At 47.4% G+C, this 16,034-nt stretch overlaps 1 protein-coding gene and 1 pseudogene across 1 annotated transcript in view; both read left to right on the top strand.

Moving 5' to 3' along the window:
- Positions 1–16,034, top strand: part of PDZD2 (PDZ domain containing 2) — a 279,581-nt gene that overhangs the window by 241,439 nt on the left and 22,108 nt on the right. The window contains exons 14-18 of the mRNA XM_045285268.1: positions 4,531–4,612; positions 6,709–6,743; positions 8,166–8,322; positions 11,076–11,839; positions 14,244–14,382. Coding sequence (XP_045141203.1) covers positions 4,531–4,612; positions 6,709–6,743; positions 8,166–8,322; positions 11,076–11,839; positions 14,244–14,382 — 1,177 coding nt within the window. The remainder of the gene's footprint in view (positions 1–4,530; positions 4,613–6,708; positions 6,744–8,165; positions 8,323–11,075; positions 11,840–14,243; positions 14,383–16,034) is intronic.
- Positions 15,637–16,034, top strand: part of LOC123521084 — a 1,414-nt pseudogene continuing 1,016 nt past the window's right edge.

Raw genomic sequence — 16,034 nt, 5'->3', positions numbered from 1 at the left:
CTTTCTGTTCTGTGGTCCTGGGTGTGACTTGGTTCCACTGCTGCCGCCATGGCTCCTGGGGTCAGTGTCAGCACCACTGTGCCTCTGTTCTAGGAGCCCTGTAGGTAGAGTGGTGTTTGTGGTGGGCTACTAACCAAAAGGTCAGCAGTTCAACTCCATAGCAACTCCGAAAGGAAAAGATGAGCCATGTCCTCTCGGAAAGTCTAGGGAGTAGTTCGACTCCCTCCAGTAGGGTCTCCGTGAATCAGAACAGACTCGATGGCAGTGGGGTTTTGTTTGGCTGGTGCCTCATATTCACAGGCCAAGCAATTCTCATCTCCTTACCCCCAGGGCCCCTGCTTGGGAGTCCACCACCCACACTGCCTCCTTTTCCTCCAGGACGCAAATCAGTAGGCTGTGGCTGACCTTGCAGACCCCTTCCAGCCAAACCGAACTCACTGCCATTGGGTGGATTCTGACTCACAGGGACCCCGTAGCAGCAGTGTAAACATTTTCCTCCTCAGTGGTTTGCAGCCATCGGCTCCTAAGCATGCCTGATCCCGGTGTCTGTGGGTCTTGATATGTGGGACAGTCCAGTCCATCTCAGCTCGAAAACCGCTGCCAAGACAGACATCCCGCAGCCTCTCCGTGCAAAACTTCCGCAGTCTTCACGGACCGGCGGTGTGTGCTCCCATTGAACACGTAGGTCGAGTCCGGTGGCTGTCACATGGAAATGGCCCTATGTGTTGGTGTCAGAGATGTGTCCAGCTGAACCAAATGTCAGTGTGTGGGAGGACTTCACATTTCCTCCTAGGGAAGCCTGGTCTTCTTCCATTGTAACAGCATCCTCTATTTTTCTTTTGGTCAAGGCTCCATTAGATGTTTAATGTATTTTTGTACTGCTCAGCCCAGCCTTTCATGCCAGCGCTGCATTTTGATCCTGGATGTATGTGCTTCTTCCGTGGTTTGCGCGCTGTTCCAAGATAAACAGCCCGGGATGATTTCTTCTCTTTCTCATAACAGCAAGAGCAATGGCTGCCCCACTGACATAGTGAAAAAGCCACCTCCAAGTCTAGAGCAGATTTGGACCTGCTAAGGTAGCAGCTTCCAGGTTAGACTAAGTAGCACAAAGTAACAGAGACGCATGTTTGTATTCATAGTACTAGGGGTTTCAGCATGCTTAGGATTATCCCAGAAACCCTTCACTCATTTCCAATCTCCACCATCTTTCCCCCTGCTCAGAAAAAAGCACAACTGCAAATCTTGAAAGTCTAAAATCAAGAAAAATAACACTCACTGTTTAAGCTGATATTTCTCCTGACTGATTCATGCAATGTTATGCCTTGTTTTATGGAGGTATGTGTGTATGGATACATCAACATACATACATATATGCCTATATGTGTGTGCATGTATCCGTAGCCATATGTGTATGCATAGACGTGCATGTGTGTGCAAGTATGCATAGATGTACATATATATGTGCGTATCTGTGTATGTATGCATAGATGTATATAGATATAACTGTATATGTATATGCATAGACATGCGCATATGTGTGGATGTGTGCATATACATAGACATATCTGTATGTGGTTGTGTGTGTATATGCATAGATGTAAATATATATATCTGTGTATGTGTGTGTGTACATTTTTTCCTTGTGAACCTTATTAGAAAATGATTCATAAAGACCATGATATAACTATGATTTTTTTCATTGGGTTAAAATGTATTGCTCAATTCTATATAGAATTATGTATGGACTGTGTAAACCAATTACTGTTTATCATCCAAGTGTTATTGATTCAGAAGGTTAGTTTAGTACACAGAATTACCATTCTCGGTACAAGTGAGCCACACACAGAACTGCTGACCTTCAACCACTGCGCAGGAGGATTGGAGACTGTCTAGTCCTGTAAAGAACTGCAGTCTCGGAAACCCAAAGGCACAGTTCTACCTTGTCCTGTAGGGTCGCTGCGAGTCAATTCCAACTCAATGAGTTTGTCGGGTTAAAAAGAAATTCTATAAAGTTGTCCTGGAAACTATCATGTATTTATATATTTCAGTATAAATTGGGATTTAAAATTTTTTTCTTTTTTAAATTTGGAATTTTAGAACAGCCCTGGATCATTTATCATAATACCCATGAATCTAGAAGGATGAGCTACAAAGTTACATTTTGCAAACTTCAGAGTAATAATTGATTTCAGGAAAGTAATCAATGGATGCTAGAACTGCTGGGTAAAAAAAACATTGGAGGAGCCAGGGTATTTACGTAATCTCAAACAATCTGCCCAGAGCTGACTCATTATGACAGTGACAATCCCAGTGGAGAAATCTAGCAAACAGCCCCTAATGGAGAGGTCAATATGATCATGTATCAAATGGACACTGGGTCCCTCTGTGAGGCTCTAACAAGGAAACTGGTGGGTTTCCTTGAATTCATTCATTCAGAATGAATACTCTGAATCGGAGTTGAGGGCACTGTCCACTGAGAGTGTGGATGGATCTAGATTCTGAAATATCAGTGTCACGACAAAGTCTAAGGCACCCATGATTAGAGGAAAGGAACCCAAACTAGCTTAAATGGTGAGTTCTGACCTCTCCCCTCCCCACACTGCGATGGAGCATCGCCTAAAAAGAAGCTGGTCCCTGGCAGTCTGCTCAGAAGGAGGTGGTAGCAGGATGTATACCGAGTCCATCACTAAGCACGCTGTTTTGTTCTCTTGGCCTTTGTCCGTATCAAGACTTGGCCGATGAAGGAAGCCGCGTGTTCATTTTACCTTGTGGAGGAGACTTCTTGTCTCGCAGCAGACCGGCATTGAAACATTTTATGAACCATTTGATGTCTACTTTAAAACACTCTCTTAAAGCACAATAGGGAGACAGTTGGCTTCAGGTGAATATGAAATGTGTGGAAGGTAATAGTTTAGTATCGGTGTTAACATTTTCTGGTTATTTTAGAGAATGCCCTTGTTCTTAAGAGGCATGTGCTAGAAATCCTTACAGCAGGGGTCCTCAACCTTTTTAAGCAGGGGCCAGTTCGCTGTCCCTCAGACCGGTGGAGGACCGGACTATAGTATTAAAAAAAACTATGAACAAATTCCTATGCACACTGCACATATCTTATTTTGAAGTAAAAAAACAAAACGGGGCAAAAACACTCGGTGGGCTGGATAAATGTCCTCAGCGGGCCGCATGTGGCCCGCGGGCCGCATTTTGAGGGCCCCTGCCTTACAGTGAACGGTCATGGTGTCTGGAGCTTGCTCTCCCAATTGTTAGCAAAACTCCCTGGCCATGTGTGCCTGTGTGTGAGTATAGAGAAGTCAGCTGTAGAAACGGGGCCAAATCTTGCCAATTAGTGGTTCTAGGTGAAAGGTATTAAAAAACCAAACTCACTGCCATCGAGTCAGTGCCAACTCTTAGTGACCCTCAGGACAGGGTAGAACTGCCCCTGTGCGTTTCTGAGACTGAAAAAACGAGCTCTTCATGGGAGTAGAAAGCCCCAGAGTTCTACCGAGGAGGGGCTGGTGGTTCAAACGGTTGACATTGCAGTTAGAGGCCCAGGGTATAACCACTATGCCACCAGGGCTTCCCGAGGGAAAGACACTCTCCGTAACTGCTCTTTGTCCCCTACTCGATTTTGAAATGTTTACAAGAAAGTTTGACGAGAGAGAGACAATCGGGAAATGAGCGTTCTAATGGGATAGCTATCAGCCATAGCAACTGAGCGATCTATCTAATGAGCCCGGGGACCAATGGAAGGTCTTATGACATCCCTGTTGTGTGAGTCATGTTTGGGGAAGTGGAGGGGCAGCGAAGGAGCGGAAGGCCCTCCAGGAGACCGATGGACACTTTGGCAGCAACTGTGTGCTCCAGCCAAGGAGTGATGGTGAGGAGGGCACAGGTCCAAGTCATGTTCTTCTGTTGTGCGTGAGGTCCATCCTTATGGGTCCGAACCGATGCAGTGGCAGCTGACAACAGCAATTAACCCAGCCACATGCGGGAGCTTCGAAAAAGTTCATGGGCCACAGAAACGTGGGTGAAGGGAGACAGCCGTCGGTGTAAGATATGAAAGCAAGAATGATTTATAATTTAGTAAGGGGTCATAAGGGCGGTGATGAGAGGGAGGGCAGGAGGGAAAAAAGAGCTGATACCAAGGGCTCAAGAGAAAGTAAATACCTAAAAAAGAATGATGGCAACATAGGCACAAATATGCCTGATACAATGGATGTGTGGATTGTAATAAGAGTTGTAAGAGCCCCCAATAAACTGATCTTTTAATAAAAAAGAAAAAAAAAACATTTTCAAATACACACACACACACACACACACAAAAGAGCTGTAAGAGCCTCCAATAGAATGATTTTTTTAAAAAGTTCACGGGGAGATGGAATTTTAAAAGGATGGAATTTTTTCATGTACTCTTTGAAACTCCCACATACTTCTTATATGGCAATCTGTTGTTGCTTCTGAGGATGACTGTTTGTACTGGGGAAAACAAGTCAATTGAACTATCTAATTTATGCTTTCCGCTATGAAAACCAGGTTTCTGAACAGGAAATGGATGAAGTCATCGCACGCAGCACTTCCGTGGAGAGCAAGGAGGCCGGCCCCTCTCCTGGCTCAGGTATCGTAATTAGATACTCCCATTCAACGCTCAGAAGAGCTTCTCATTATTTCCCCCATGAGGCACTTCTTGGTAATAAGGCAACAGGAACTGTCCAGTAAAGTCTACCCTTTTAATTTCTGCAGTGATTTAATGAGTTTCATCGAATTGCTCATTGTACATCCCTCTCCTACTACTTTAAAATAATTTCCAAAAGTGATTGTGCCGCATTTCATGTGCCTAAGGTATGATTCATCTGTGTGATGCTGCTGACAGTGGCATGACACCCAAACATCAGTTGTCTCGTCTGTGCCTAGTCTTCTCCATCACACCTGGGATTTCTTGACATAAATCCAGAGCTTCAACTCAAAGTTGAGTCATCAAAAGTTGCGAAATTCACACTTTTCTCCCATCTGCATTGACTTAGCGTTCTATAATTTCTCTCTCATTTCTAATAACCACGATGATGGCTACACAGAAACACACAGGCAAAATTCGTGATTAAACGGTTAATTAAGGAAGGTAACAAATTGGCATGCCAATGAGAAATGCTCATGGTAGTTGTTTACCATAACGTGTTACACATTTCAGGTCAGCCAATAAATGCCCACAGGGGCAGACCACTATGCTGTAAGCCGCAGCCGTGGGTCAGCAAGTCCAACTGCCCCCAATTAAGTGCCCAGAGGCCTCCCTACTCCGAAAGCCATCCTCTTATACGAAAGCAGTCATCTGTACTTGCTCTCTGGGTGGGGAAGTACCTCACTCTGTCCCATGCTCGGCATCCTGGTTCTGCTGCTGCTCCTCTGAGAGTATAGCTATCTTCTGGGTCGGGGGTGGGGTGGGGGGGTTGGTTCACTCTGCTGGGATCTCCTTGGATCCAGAGGGCTGACTACTCCTGGCTCGTGCTGGTAATGAGAGCCCTCCTCCTGCTTCTCAGAGGGTTCATTATATAGAGAGCAGAGTGGCATACTAGGGAATCCCATTGGCAATTACTTACAGGTAAATGCTAGCAGTGTCTTCCTCACCTCACCAGGTGCATGCAGGGAAAAGTCATTTGCTGGGAGTTAGAGACTTTGGTTAGAAGAGTCACATTCAGTAACTTCACTGTCCCTGCACCACCGTAACTGGATAAGGTCAGGCAGAGAAGTAAGAAAGAAAGAGTTGTTTGTTAGTTTAAACCATGAAACCGTGCCTCCAGGTTTGAAACTATTGTTTCCTGGTGCCTTGGAACCCCAAGGGAAATTTCATGCTGTTCGGAGCTTGAGTGCTCACTGGTGTTGATACTCAGGAGGGAATGGAACTGAGATACTGCCCATCAGAGGGACAGGGAGGCACAGGAATTTGGAGGCAGTGTTTTCTGCTTGAAAACACTCTGATCATTTGCATCTGCAATGAATATGTTTGAAGGGAGCACACACTGCAGGCTCTTTATTGAGTTCGTGAGCCTGACCTGCCTGCAAGTAATGGTCTTGCTTCCCCCACCTCCACCTGATCCTGATCCTTAGTAAAGAGACTTTACCAAGTCAGGATCCTCATGACCAATGTCTTGTAAGCCAGTGACCTATAGCTTAAAGCCTAAACACTCAGCCTCTTCATCCTGCAATTAAGAACCTAAATAGAGAGCCAACCCTCAGTCATGTTGTCCTTGAAGGATGTTGACTGATTCATTTATCCTGCAGTCCACTCAGCAAATGTCACTGAACACAGGCTTGTGGGGCAGTACCCGGACTGGTGAACATCTCTGCTGTGTAAGAAGGGAATCAATAAGGGCGATGAGAGAGACAGCCGCTTATTCGTGTTTACAAGTTTTATGGAAACTGATGTGTGTGTAGTATAAAATGCTACACATTATACTAGAAATTCAGAAGAAGAACCTCTTTGCAGCTGGAATCGTTCTGGAGGCAGTGAGGACTGGACTTAGAGGATGAGCAGATTCTTGGGGGATGGCGTGGAATGGGCATCTGGGTATCCACATAGAGTGCACATACTTACGTAACCCACTCATGTGGCCCAGAAGCACCAGTCCATGAGAGAGAATTGTTGGAGATGTTGGCTCGTCCTTTCTTTATGTGAAGGTTGTGAGCCTACTTGTGATTTGAGCTTTGTTTCACCAACAGGTACTCCCTTGAAGAGTCCTTCTCTTACAAAAAAGGTAAGTCAAGAAACACCTCCTGCCTCATTCAGCTTGGCTTCCAACCACTTCCCACCAATACATCAACTCTCGGGGACCCCTTAACTACATCAGAGCAGAACTGTGTGCCCGAGGGTTTTCAACGGCTGAATTTTCAGAAGTAGCTCCGCTGATCTTACTTCTGAAGTCCCTGTGGGAGGCCCTGACCTGTATGTAGCCTTCTGGTTAACGTGTTAACCGTTTGCACCACCTACGGAGGATGACAAAAACTCTTCCAAGAGCCCATGATTCACGACTGAGGGCTCAGCCCATAGCTCTTTGGCCTCTTCGTCAATTTTGTTGGTTTACATAGAATATCATAATGATGCTGATCCGAGAACCAAGATCCGTGCGTGCGTGCGTGTTTTCAATTCGTGCAGGACATAAACAGCCACAAAATAAAAGAACTGACTTGGAGTTTGAAAAATACTGTTTGTTTTCAAGCTGCCTGGTGATGATGGGGTGGGACACCGGCCGGCTTCTTTGAGACCTGAGTTCTTGAATCTTGGGATGCTTGGTTGGAGTCCTGCTTTTGTTTCACTCACTGGCTGGACTAGTGGCTTTGTTTTGCTGTTTGTTTGTTTGGGTTTTGTTTCCCTACACAACTTCCTCCAAAGTTGTTTTTGGTTTTATTATTTTTGATACAACTCTTGCTTTTCAGATCATTGCCATGTTGTCTCCTCCAGATACCTAAAAACATTGCCTGGCAGGAACAATAGCCTTTGGTTTTTTGGTTTTTAGTCATTGATTATTTCATTTCCCCATGCTAAGTGGTGGCGTACTGGTTATGCATTGGCTGCTAACCACAAAGTCAGCAGTTCGAAACCACCAGCCACTCCTAAGCAGATAGACAAAGCTTCCTACTCTCATAAAGAGTTACTGTCCGGGCAGTTCTACCCTGTCCTGTAGGATCACTATGAATCAGAATAAGCTCGATGGCACTGAGTTTGGGAAGGTAAATAGATGGGTGCCTTTCATCATAGCTCTCTCAAATGATCATGGGTTACAAACAGTACTCTTAGAAAGATAGAAAGTAATTACAGGGTTCCAATATGACACCTGTAATTCTGACATCAGTCAGCCACCTCAGGTTTTTATTAATTGTTTTATTATTGCCTTTTATTATCAGTATCTATATAAGCCTCATCTTTGTCTTTGGGGGTTGGAGACATGACCTCTCTGAATGATAACCTCAGTAAACAAGGTGCTGCAGCGTAACATGCACTCGCTGTTACTACCAGATAAGAGGTAGCCCTCATCCTAAGTCGAGCCGTTGCTATGTGCTGAGAGGGATTGCTCGTCCTAACTCGAGGACTGGGGTACTGCTCATGAAACATCTCGCCGTTTAAAAGGCTCAGTGCCTGCTGCCTGTGTCTGCCATTCAACATTTGCTTCTTTCAACAGGACTCGCTGATTTCGGAATCTGAATTCTCCCACTACTTTGCCCACGACGTCCCAGGCCCCTTGTCAGACTTCGTGGTGGCCGGCTCTGAGGACGAGGACCACCCCGGAGGTGGCTGCAGCACTTCGGAGGATGGCAGCCTGCCCCCCAGTACCCCCAGTAAGCAGGACAGCCCCCCAGGGCCCTGGGTTGTGCGTTCCATCAGAAAGACCGTTTGAATATTTTCTGACTCTACGCTTGGCTACAGAAAAACCATGCCTCTGGTTAAACAGAAGCCATTTCCTACCTTGGCTAAATAGAGTTTATTCTTGGGGAGAGTGGCCACTGCTAAGGAATGGGCACTCCACTACACAGTAATATGGGGTGAGAAGGGAGCGCTCTATGGCCAGGTGTTGAAGGGACCTAAAGCCGTTTGACCCCGTTTAAGTCTCTTAGACTTTCAGTTGATGCCATCAGATCAGGCTAAGCTTTCTTTACCTGTTAGAATAACCTTCTGGACTAATCCCTCCCTTGATTCTATGTAGAATTTCACTAGGTGAAACACTGAGAACTGGTTTTTAAAAAGATGCCATCTAGAGTGTTTTAAATCTCTTTGATCATCTGCTTTAAATAACAAGAGGCAGCAATAATCCGATGTGAATAGCGCTGATTTCTCAGGTGTCTGCTGGTACTATTTCCTGTTTATTTGAGGCAACTGAATAAGAAAATCCCCCATCCTCGCTGTCAGGTGAGCTTTGGACTGGTAACTGCAAGATCAATGGTTCACACCACCAGGCGCTTGGCAAGAGAAAGATGAGACCGTCTGTTCCCATAAAGATTCACAGCCTCAGAAACCCCCCCAGACTCAGAATTGAGCAGAATTGACTCGGTGGCGGTGGGTTTGCCGTTTGGAGGGAGTCTTCCCACTGCCCTCGGGTCGATTCTGACTCACAGCAACCCTGTAGTGCAGAGCAGAATTGCCCCTGTGGGTTTCCAGAACTACCTCCTTATGGGAGTAGAACGTCCTCTTCTTTCTCCCAAGAAGCACCTGCTGGTTTCGAACTGCCAACCCTGTGGTTAGCAGCCCAATGCATTCCAGCACGCTCCTTTGAAGGAAATCTTCTAAGAGACAGATGACAGTGGAGCAGCATGTGCAGTGATGATGGAAACATCACAGTGGTGAATTGCTCACTACAGTGAGCAGGAGCTTGCAGAACAGTGGGTGCCTCTGTTTCCCTCCTGGGGTGGAGTGCAGATGACTGGCTTGGAGAGGTCGGACACCTCCAGCTTGGGAGGATCACGCTCTGGGCTGGCCCCGCTCTAGGAGCGTGTTACCAATTCAGCCCCGACTCATGGTGGCCCCAGGTACAGCAGAGCGCCTCGCCCCCTGTGCAGCACCATCGCCACCTTGGCTGGCACGCTGGAGCCCTTGCCACCGTGCACTGAGTGCCTTCCGAACGGGACTCTCACCTCCCAGCACACTGTGAACCAGCACTCCTGGGATCCGCAGGGCTTTCAGTGACAATCTTTAGGCGTAGGTCACCCAGGCTGGCTTTGTTTTTTGTAAGGCATTTGCATGTCAATGTCCTAACAGTTTTATTGACCTATAAGTCATGTACCAAAGAATTCAATGCCTTAACTCTATTTAAAGAGAGTGGTGTGGTCATCACAATGTTAGAACATTTTCTTTAATTATGTTCTCATTATTAGTAACTGCCCATTTCCCTCCGACCTCCCCTGCCGTAATCCTAAGAAACTCTTCATCTAGTTACTGTCCCTATACATTTACCTATCCTGGGTTTTATATTAAAAAAATCGTACCAAAAGCACGCCAACAACAATAAAGTAAGACACAGAACACCCTCAATCTAAAACAGAAAATAATTAAACAAAACAAATTAAAAATAGGTTAAAAGGGAAAACAAATGATGAAGTGTTCAATGCTAAGCTGACTATCTTCTTCAGTCCACATTCCAATGCCGCTGTCTGGCAGCAAGGCTGTGCGACTCCCAGTCAATGGTCCAAAGACATTCAAGGGAGGCGTAATCCCTGTGGGAACTATGCAAATCTGTTTTGGGTTTTCACTATCATCCATAGCCTTTCACAAACCAAGTGCTCAGATTTTAAGCTCTTACATAGATCTCTCCTCTGAACTTGAATTTTATTCTTTACAATTCTTGGGTTACACAGGCTCATGTGCTTCTGTGTTCACGTGGCCGACACCCCAGTAAGATGGCTGTTTGCTTTGAGGCAAGTTTTCCAGACCCCATGTGCTCCACTTTCTGATAGCCGGGCACCATCTAATTTCTTCACCACATTTGCTATAGCATCCCTATCTTCCGGATCACCCAGTCTACCTTTGTCGTCTGAATTAGTCTGGAAGTGCCACAGAAACCTATACATAACTTTAAGCATCACAGCAATGCATGAGCCACCATAGTACAACAAAGGAGCAAATGGGTAGTGGTCTAAGATCTCATGTACCTGTTAATTAACCCTCCCTGCCGCCACCACCACCTTTGTTTGTTTCCAATAAAGCAAGCTCTCACAGGGCTAAGAAGGCATAGGTGCGTGGGACTTGCTGTTGGCACCACCCTTCTAAACAGGCATTCTCAGGAGCAGCATTTAGTTTGACCAGTGATGTGTTAGACATCTGGGAGGTTGAGGAATTACGGGCTTCTGGGCAGCACACATGTGTAAGTGATATAGGCAATCAAGAATGGGGGTGAAAGGCATCAATATGAGAGGGACTGTCCACCCACTAGAACTCTCCAGGAGCCACATCATTAAGTGTGGTGGCCAGTGGCCAGGGTTGTGGACCTGAAAATGCTCATGTGCAAAGATGATGATAAGCACTAAGCCTGGGCCAACTGGGAAACTTGGTTTTAATGGGACTTTTCTGTCCCACCTTCACTCCACACCCACCCCTCTAGCTCACAAGGAGCCAGGAAAAGCCAGGGCCAACAGCCTCGTGTCTCTTGGAAGCCACCGGGGTGCTGGGCTCTTCCACAAGCAGGTGACCATCGCCAGGCAAACCAGCCTCCCTGGAAGCCCGCAGGTCCCCCGAAACCCTCTCCTCCGCCAGAGAAGGGTGGGCTGCTACGATGCCAGTGATGAGGAAGACTTTGATGGAGAAGGGGACTGTGTTTCACTCCCAGGAGCCCTACTGGGTCCCAGCAGGCCCCAGGCAGAAGATGACACCAGGGGAGTGACTGCAGCGTGGACCAAGGTCATGGATCTCAACAGTCGGGAAGAGAAACACCCCCAGAAAACACAGGTCAGCAAGGCCTTCTCAGCACCTCTCCTGGGCAGCACGCTGGATTCGGAGGGCACAGTGAACTGTCCTGCCCAGGAAGCCAACCTGCTGGATGCCACTAAGGCCCCCCAGGGCAGCCCTGTTGGCCCCGAGAAGGAGCCATCAGAATGGAGGAGCTCACCCAAACTGGAAGACCATGCTGGGGCACGTGCCCAGAGTCCCCCGCAGGAGAGGAATGGACACCACGGGTTCAGGCACAAGCCGGTGGCCAGGGTCAGCCCGCACTGCCAGAGGCCTGTAGCAGAGGTCCTGCCCAGGGGCTTGGAGACAGCAGGCCTGGCAGACAGCACCCATGAAGCGTGTCCTCCAGACTCGAAGGTCCAGACGACTTCTTTGAAAGTGACCGTCACTGGCTTCCAGCCAAGCGGACCTGCCGAGAGGGTAACTGACTTTCTCTTTCTGATTCTAAATGTGACTTGCAGTGTGGAAAAGCCCAGGGCCTTCACATGCGCCGGCTGCTTGGGGGCCGCAGGGGGTGGGTAGGAAGAAAGCGTCCTGCTTTTGAGTGCTGCGATCATGAGGGCGCAGGCTGAGGGGTAGGGAGTGTGATTAATGACAGTGAAGGAAAGCCCTGGCTCTGGCTTCTCCACTGTGAGCTGGAGGGAGAGTGGGGGCGCTTTCTGAGCCCACGTGCCTCTGCCCTGCTCCCCTCACAGCGTGGAGGTGGTCTGTCATCCGCACTGCCATTGAGTCCGTCCTGACTCAGCGCCCCCTACAGGACAGGGCAGAATTGCCGGTGGGTTTCTGAAACTGTCACTGTTTATGGGTGTAGAAAGCCTCATCTTTCTCCCCCAGAGAACATGGTGGTCCCGAACTGCTGACTTTGCAATTAGCAGCCCAATATGTAACCCACTGTACTACCTGGCCTCCGCACAGTCGTAGTAACCGTGGAATCTATGGCCACGGTAATTAACCTCCAGCTGAGAGTGACCCTTGTTTTTTTTCCAAATGTTCCACCATGCTTTTGTGTAATTGGAACCACTCATCCCCTTCTTTGTCACATGAACTCATGGAAGTACACTCACTTTGAAATCTAAAATGCGCCACCTTTAATGCACGATGCTATTATTTATGCTGCTGGTTGGTTTCAAGTATCTGAGGATGTCCCAAAATTACCATATTGCTCGTTTTCTGGATTTCCATATACCTCCACTTCAGCAAGGAGCAAACAAAGGAGCTTGTGATTTCTGATCTCCTCAGCATAAACCGTGCCCTCTTTCTGAACATGAAGATTGGGTAAGGCCACATGTATAAGGACGTACTCGAGTGGTCTATATAAACCTCCTCGGAAATCAACCCAGAGGAGCCCTGGGGGCGGAGCAGTAAGCCGCTAAAGCAAGGTCAGCCGTCTGAACCCACCAGCCAATCGGTGGGGAAGGGGCGGCCTTGTGCTCCTGTAAAAGTTTAAAAGCCCCCGCACCCCACAGGGGCAGTTGCTACTCCGCCCTAGTGTGGCGCTGTGAGTTGGACTGCACTTGAGGGCAGTGAGTGGTTTTCAGGAAACTAAGAATAAACAGAAAAACTAAAGTAGCAGGAAGGCTACTTTTTAACATTACTAGAAAAATAAGTAAAAACACACATCTTTTTCCTCAAAAAGCAAGTTGCTACCTCCAATCACCCTATGAACTTAATGAAAATGTCAAAGCCAACGGGTCAGTTCTTTCTTAAATTCTGACTTTCAAATATCAAGTTTTAGATAACCATAGAAAGCCTGATCAGGATTAGTATTCTATTAAAATAAGAGATTTGGCCATTGTGACCAAGTATTCCTCCTTTTGGGCAGCATCTAAAACTCTTACACAAGAGGCATAATTTGTCCAAAGATGACTAGTCCTGAGGTATTTGTTGTCGAGTATTGAAAGCTTTCAACATTCTTTGGGTAAATGGATCCACGTCTGTGGTTTCATATTCCATTTCACACAAAGTTAAGTCCCACAAGCTTTCCCTCAGTGGGTAACTGACAATTGTACTAAATGGGGTTTTGTTTGTTTTTTACAAGAGCCACTGCAAGACGGGGTACCTTTCTTGCTTTTACTGCCCTCCTCTGCTGCCACCTATGGGCCACCTTTGTCACTCAGGGTACAATTCAAAAGAATCCAGCAGTTGAACTTTTTTGAGCCATATATTTATTGCTCATCATTTTGCCGTGGTTGTAGATCTAACCATCTGTTAGATGAAAAGGAGAAATTGACACTTGGAACCAGATGAGTTCTCTCCCTCACTACCAAGCTGCGGAGTAGAGTTAACCATTTTAGCTCTCACTGGACAATTACTAGGACACTGTGTATTTAGCCTTTGATATGCTACATACTGTTTTGATACTATCTCGTCATCTTGTAAGTGTCTAAGAATTAAGACAGGAAGCCCTGGTGGTACAGTGGATTATGTGTTGGGCTAATAACTACAAAGTTAGCGGTTTGAAACCACCAGACGTTCTACAGAAGAACATTCACAGCAGGTGAAACGCACAGAGGCAGTTCTGTTCTGTCCTGTAGGGAGTCTCTATGTGCCAGGATTGACTGGATAACAGTATGAGTCTTGAGGTTTTGTTTTTTTTAAAGATGAGTTAAGACAGTGAAGTTTATTCCCATTTTAAAGTTGAGAAAGCCAGAGCTTAGGGAAGAATGACAAAATCATACAGCTTCTAGTGGATCCGAATCTGGACCTTCGGCTGTCCATCCAGGGCTCTTCTGGATTTTCCCAAAGTAGCTCTCCTCTTTCTCTGTGTTGTGACGCGAAGGAGCTGAAAGCTCTTGAAAGTGACCTGCACTTGTCATTGTGCCAGGAATCGCTGGGGAGCCTGAACACTGAAGCCCGGTGCATACCTGTGGACCGTGAGCCTGCCAGGGCTCTGTCCTCCCTGGAGGCTGGCCACCTCACAGGGAGCGTGCCTGGAGCTGTGGGGGCGCACCAGCCTGTGACTGGTAAGATCATCTGTTAATCTGGGGTGTTAGCACAATAAGAACCCTACAGGTGTTCTAAACGGGGTAGGGGGTGCAGAACTAGACTCTAAAGACAAATGGCAAATGAAGATTCTAGAAAAGCTGCCTGCATTTAGGAGTCCCTGAGGTATGGGTTGGGCTGCTTCACCCACCAGCCATTGTGAGGGGAAAGGATGAAACTGGCTACTCCCGTAAAAATGTGCCGTCTTGGAAACCATAGGGAGCAGTTCTGCTCCATCCTGTGGGGCTGCTATGACTTGGAATTGACTTGGTGGCAGTGGCTTTGAGGTTCGGGTGGTGCACATGGTGAATGCTTTCGGCTGTTCAGGAGTTGGCAGTGGTTGCTGTCACCTTGTTCTCAAGATTCAGTTCTTATTGCCATAGAAACTGCAGGTGATGTGGGGGGGGTGAAGTGGCTACAACACTTGTGATGACAAGAACAGACATTATGGCCGCTTTGCACTTCAACGTCAGACCCATAGCTCCTAAGAAAGTCCCTAACCCTGGCTTTTCTGAATACTAGTTTTAGTTTCCTTTCTCCTGCCCTCCGGGGTGGCAGATTAGCTGACAGTCCCTCAGGGCTGTGTGAGGAGAAGTCCAGGCTGGCTCTGGAAACCCACCTCATGGAAAGACTGGATTTCCCATAGTCCCAGCCTGAGTCCTCCTTCCTCTGAGGCTTCCGGTTCTTTCTTGCTTCACTGCCTTCGTTTCATTTTTTTCTCTCTCTCTTTTTGACATACTCTGGCTACCCTCCAGAACCCCATTCAGGGCCCCATCAAGTCAATCCTGATGCATAGCTACCCTTTAGAACAATAGAACTGCTCCTTAGGGTTTCCAAGGCTGTGAATCTTTCCAGAGACAGCCTCCTCTTTCTCTGTTGGAGCAGCTGGTGAGTTTGGACATTGTAGTTAGCAGTTGATCATGTTAACCATGGTGCCACCAGGACTTCCCCACTCCTCTGTTGAGGCTCCCAGGATTATCTGACCTAAGTAGGTTAACACAGGACCGAAGCTCAGTCTAGATGCGCCCCTCCACCTGTAGGAACAGGAAGGCCTTGCAGTTTAGAGCCGGGACTGTTTTTTAGGAAAGGAGCCCTGGGGGGGCAGTACTTACACATTGGCCTGCAATAAGCAAGGTCAGCAGTTCAAAACCACCAGCCACTCCAAAGGAGAAATGTAAGGCTTTTTGCTCCTGTAAAGAGTTACAGTCTCGAACTTGGTCAGCCGCGAGCGTACAATGGACGGTCAAGGCGACGGCGAGAACAGCAGCGTGCCTCAGGGGGAAAATCCGCCTGTCCCTGAGTTCCCCGGGATCGTGGCCAACCCACTGATGGGGGATGCGGTGTCCGACTGGTCTCCCATGCATGAAGCGACAGTCCACAGGCGCTGGCTTTCTTTGGAGAACCTCATCCAACAGGGCTGGCCTGTCAACCTCTTCACCACGGAAGGTGTGTCCCCTCTGCATGAAGCCTGTCTTGGAGGCCATACTTTATGTGTCAACATCTAACTGTGACCCATTCCGCGGGTCATCGAACAACGTGGATACCTGAAAAAGGGACTGGGAATGAAGAGGGGCAAGAGACGCGAGAAATGGAGGCAAGACAGGAGTCTGATCAAGCCTCAATTTATTGAGCA

Source organism: Echinops telfairi, unplaced genomic scaffold, assembly GCF_000313985.2.
Source record: "Echinops telfairi isolate 266 unplaced genomic scaffold, ASM31398v2 ScPeMD7_7469;HRSCAF=8507_1, whole genome shotgun sequence".
NCBI classification, from domain to species: Eukaryota; Metazoa; Chordata; class Mammalia; order Afrosoricida; family Tenrecidae; genus Echinops; species Echinops telfairi.
Note: the sequence above shows the minus strand (reverse complement) of the source record. Positions and strands in the feature narration are given on the sequence as shown.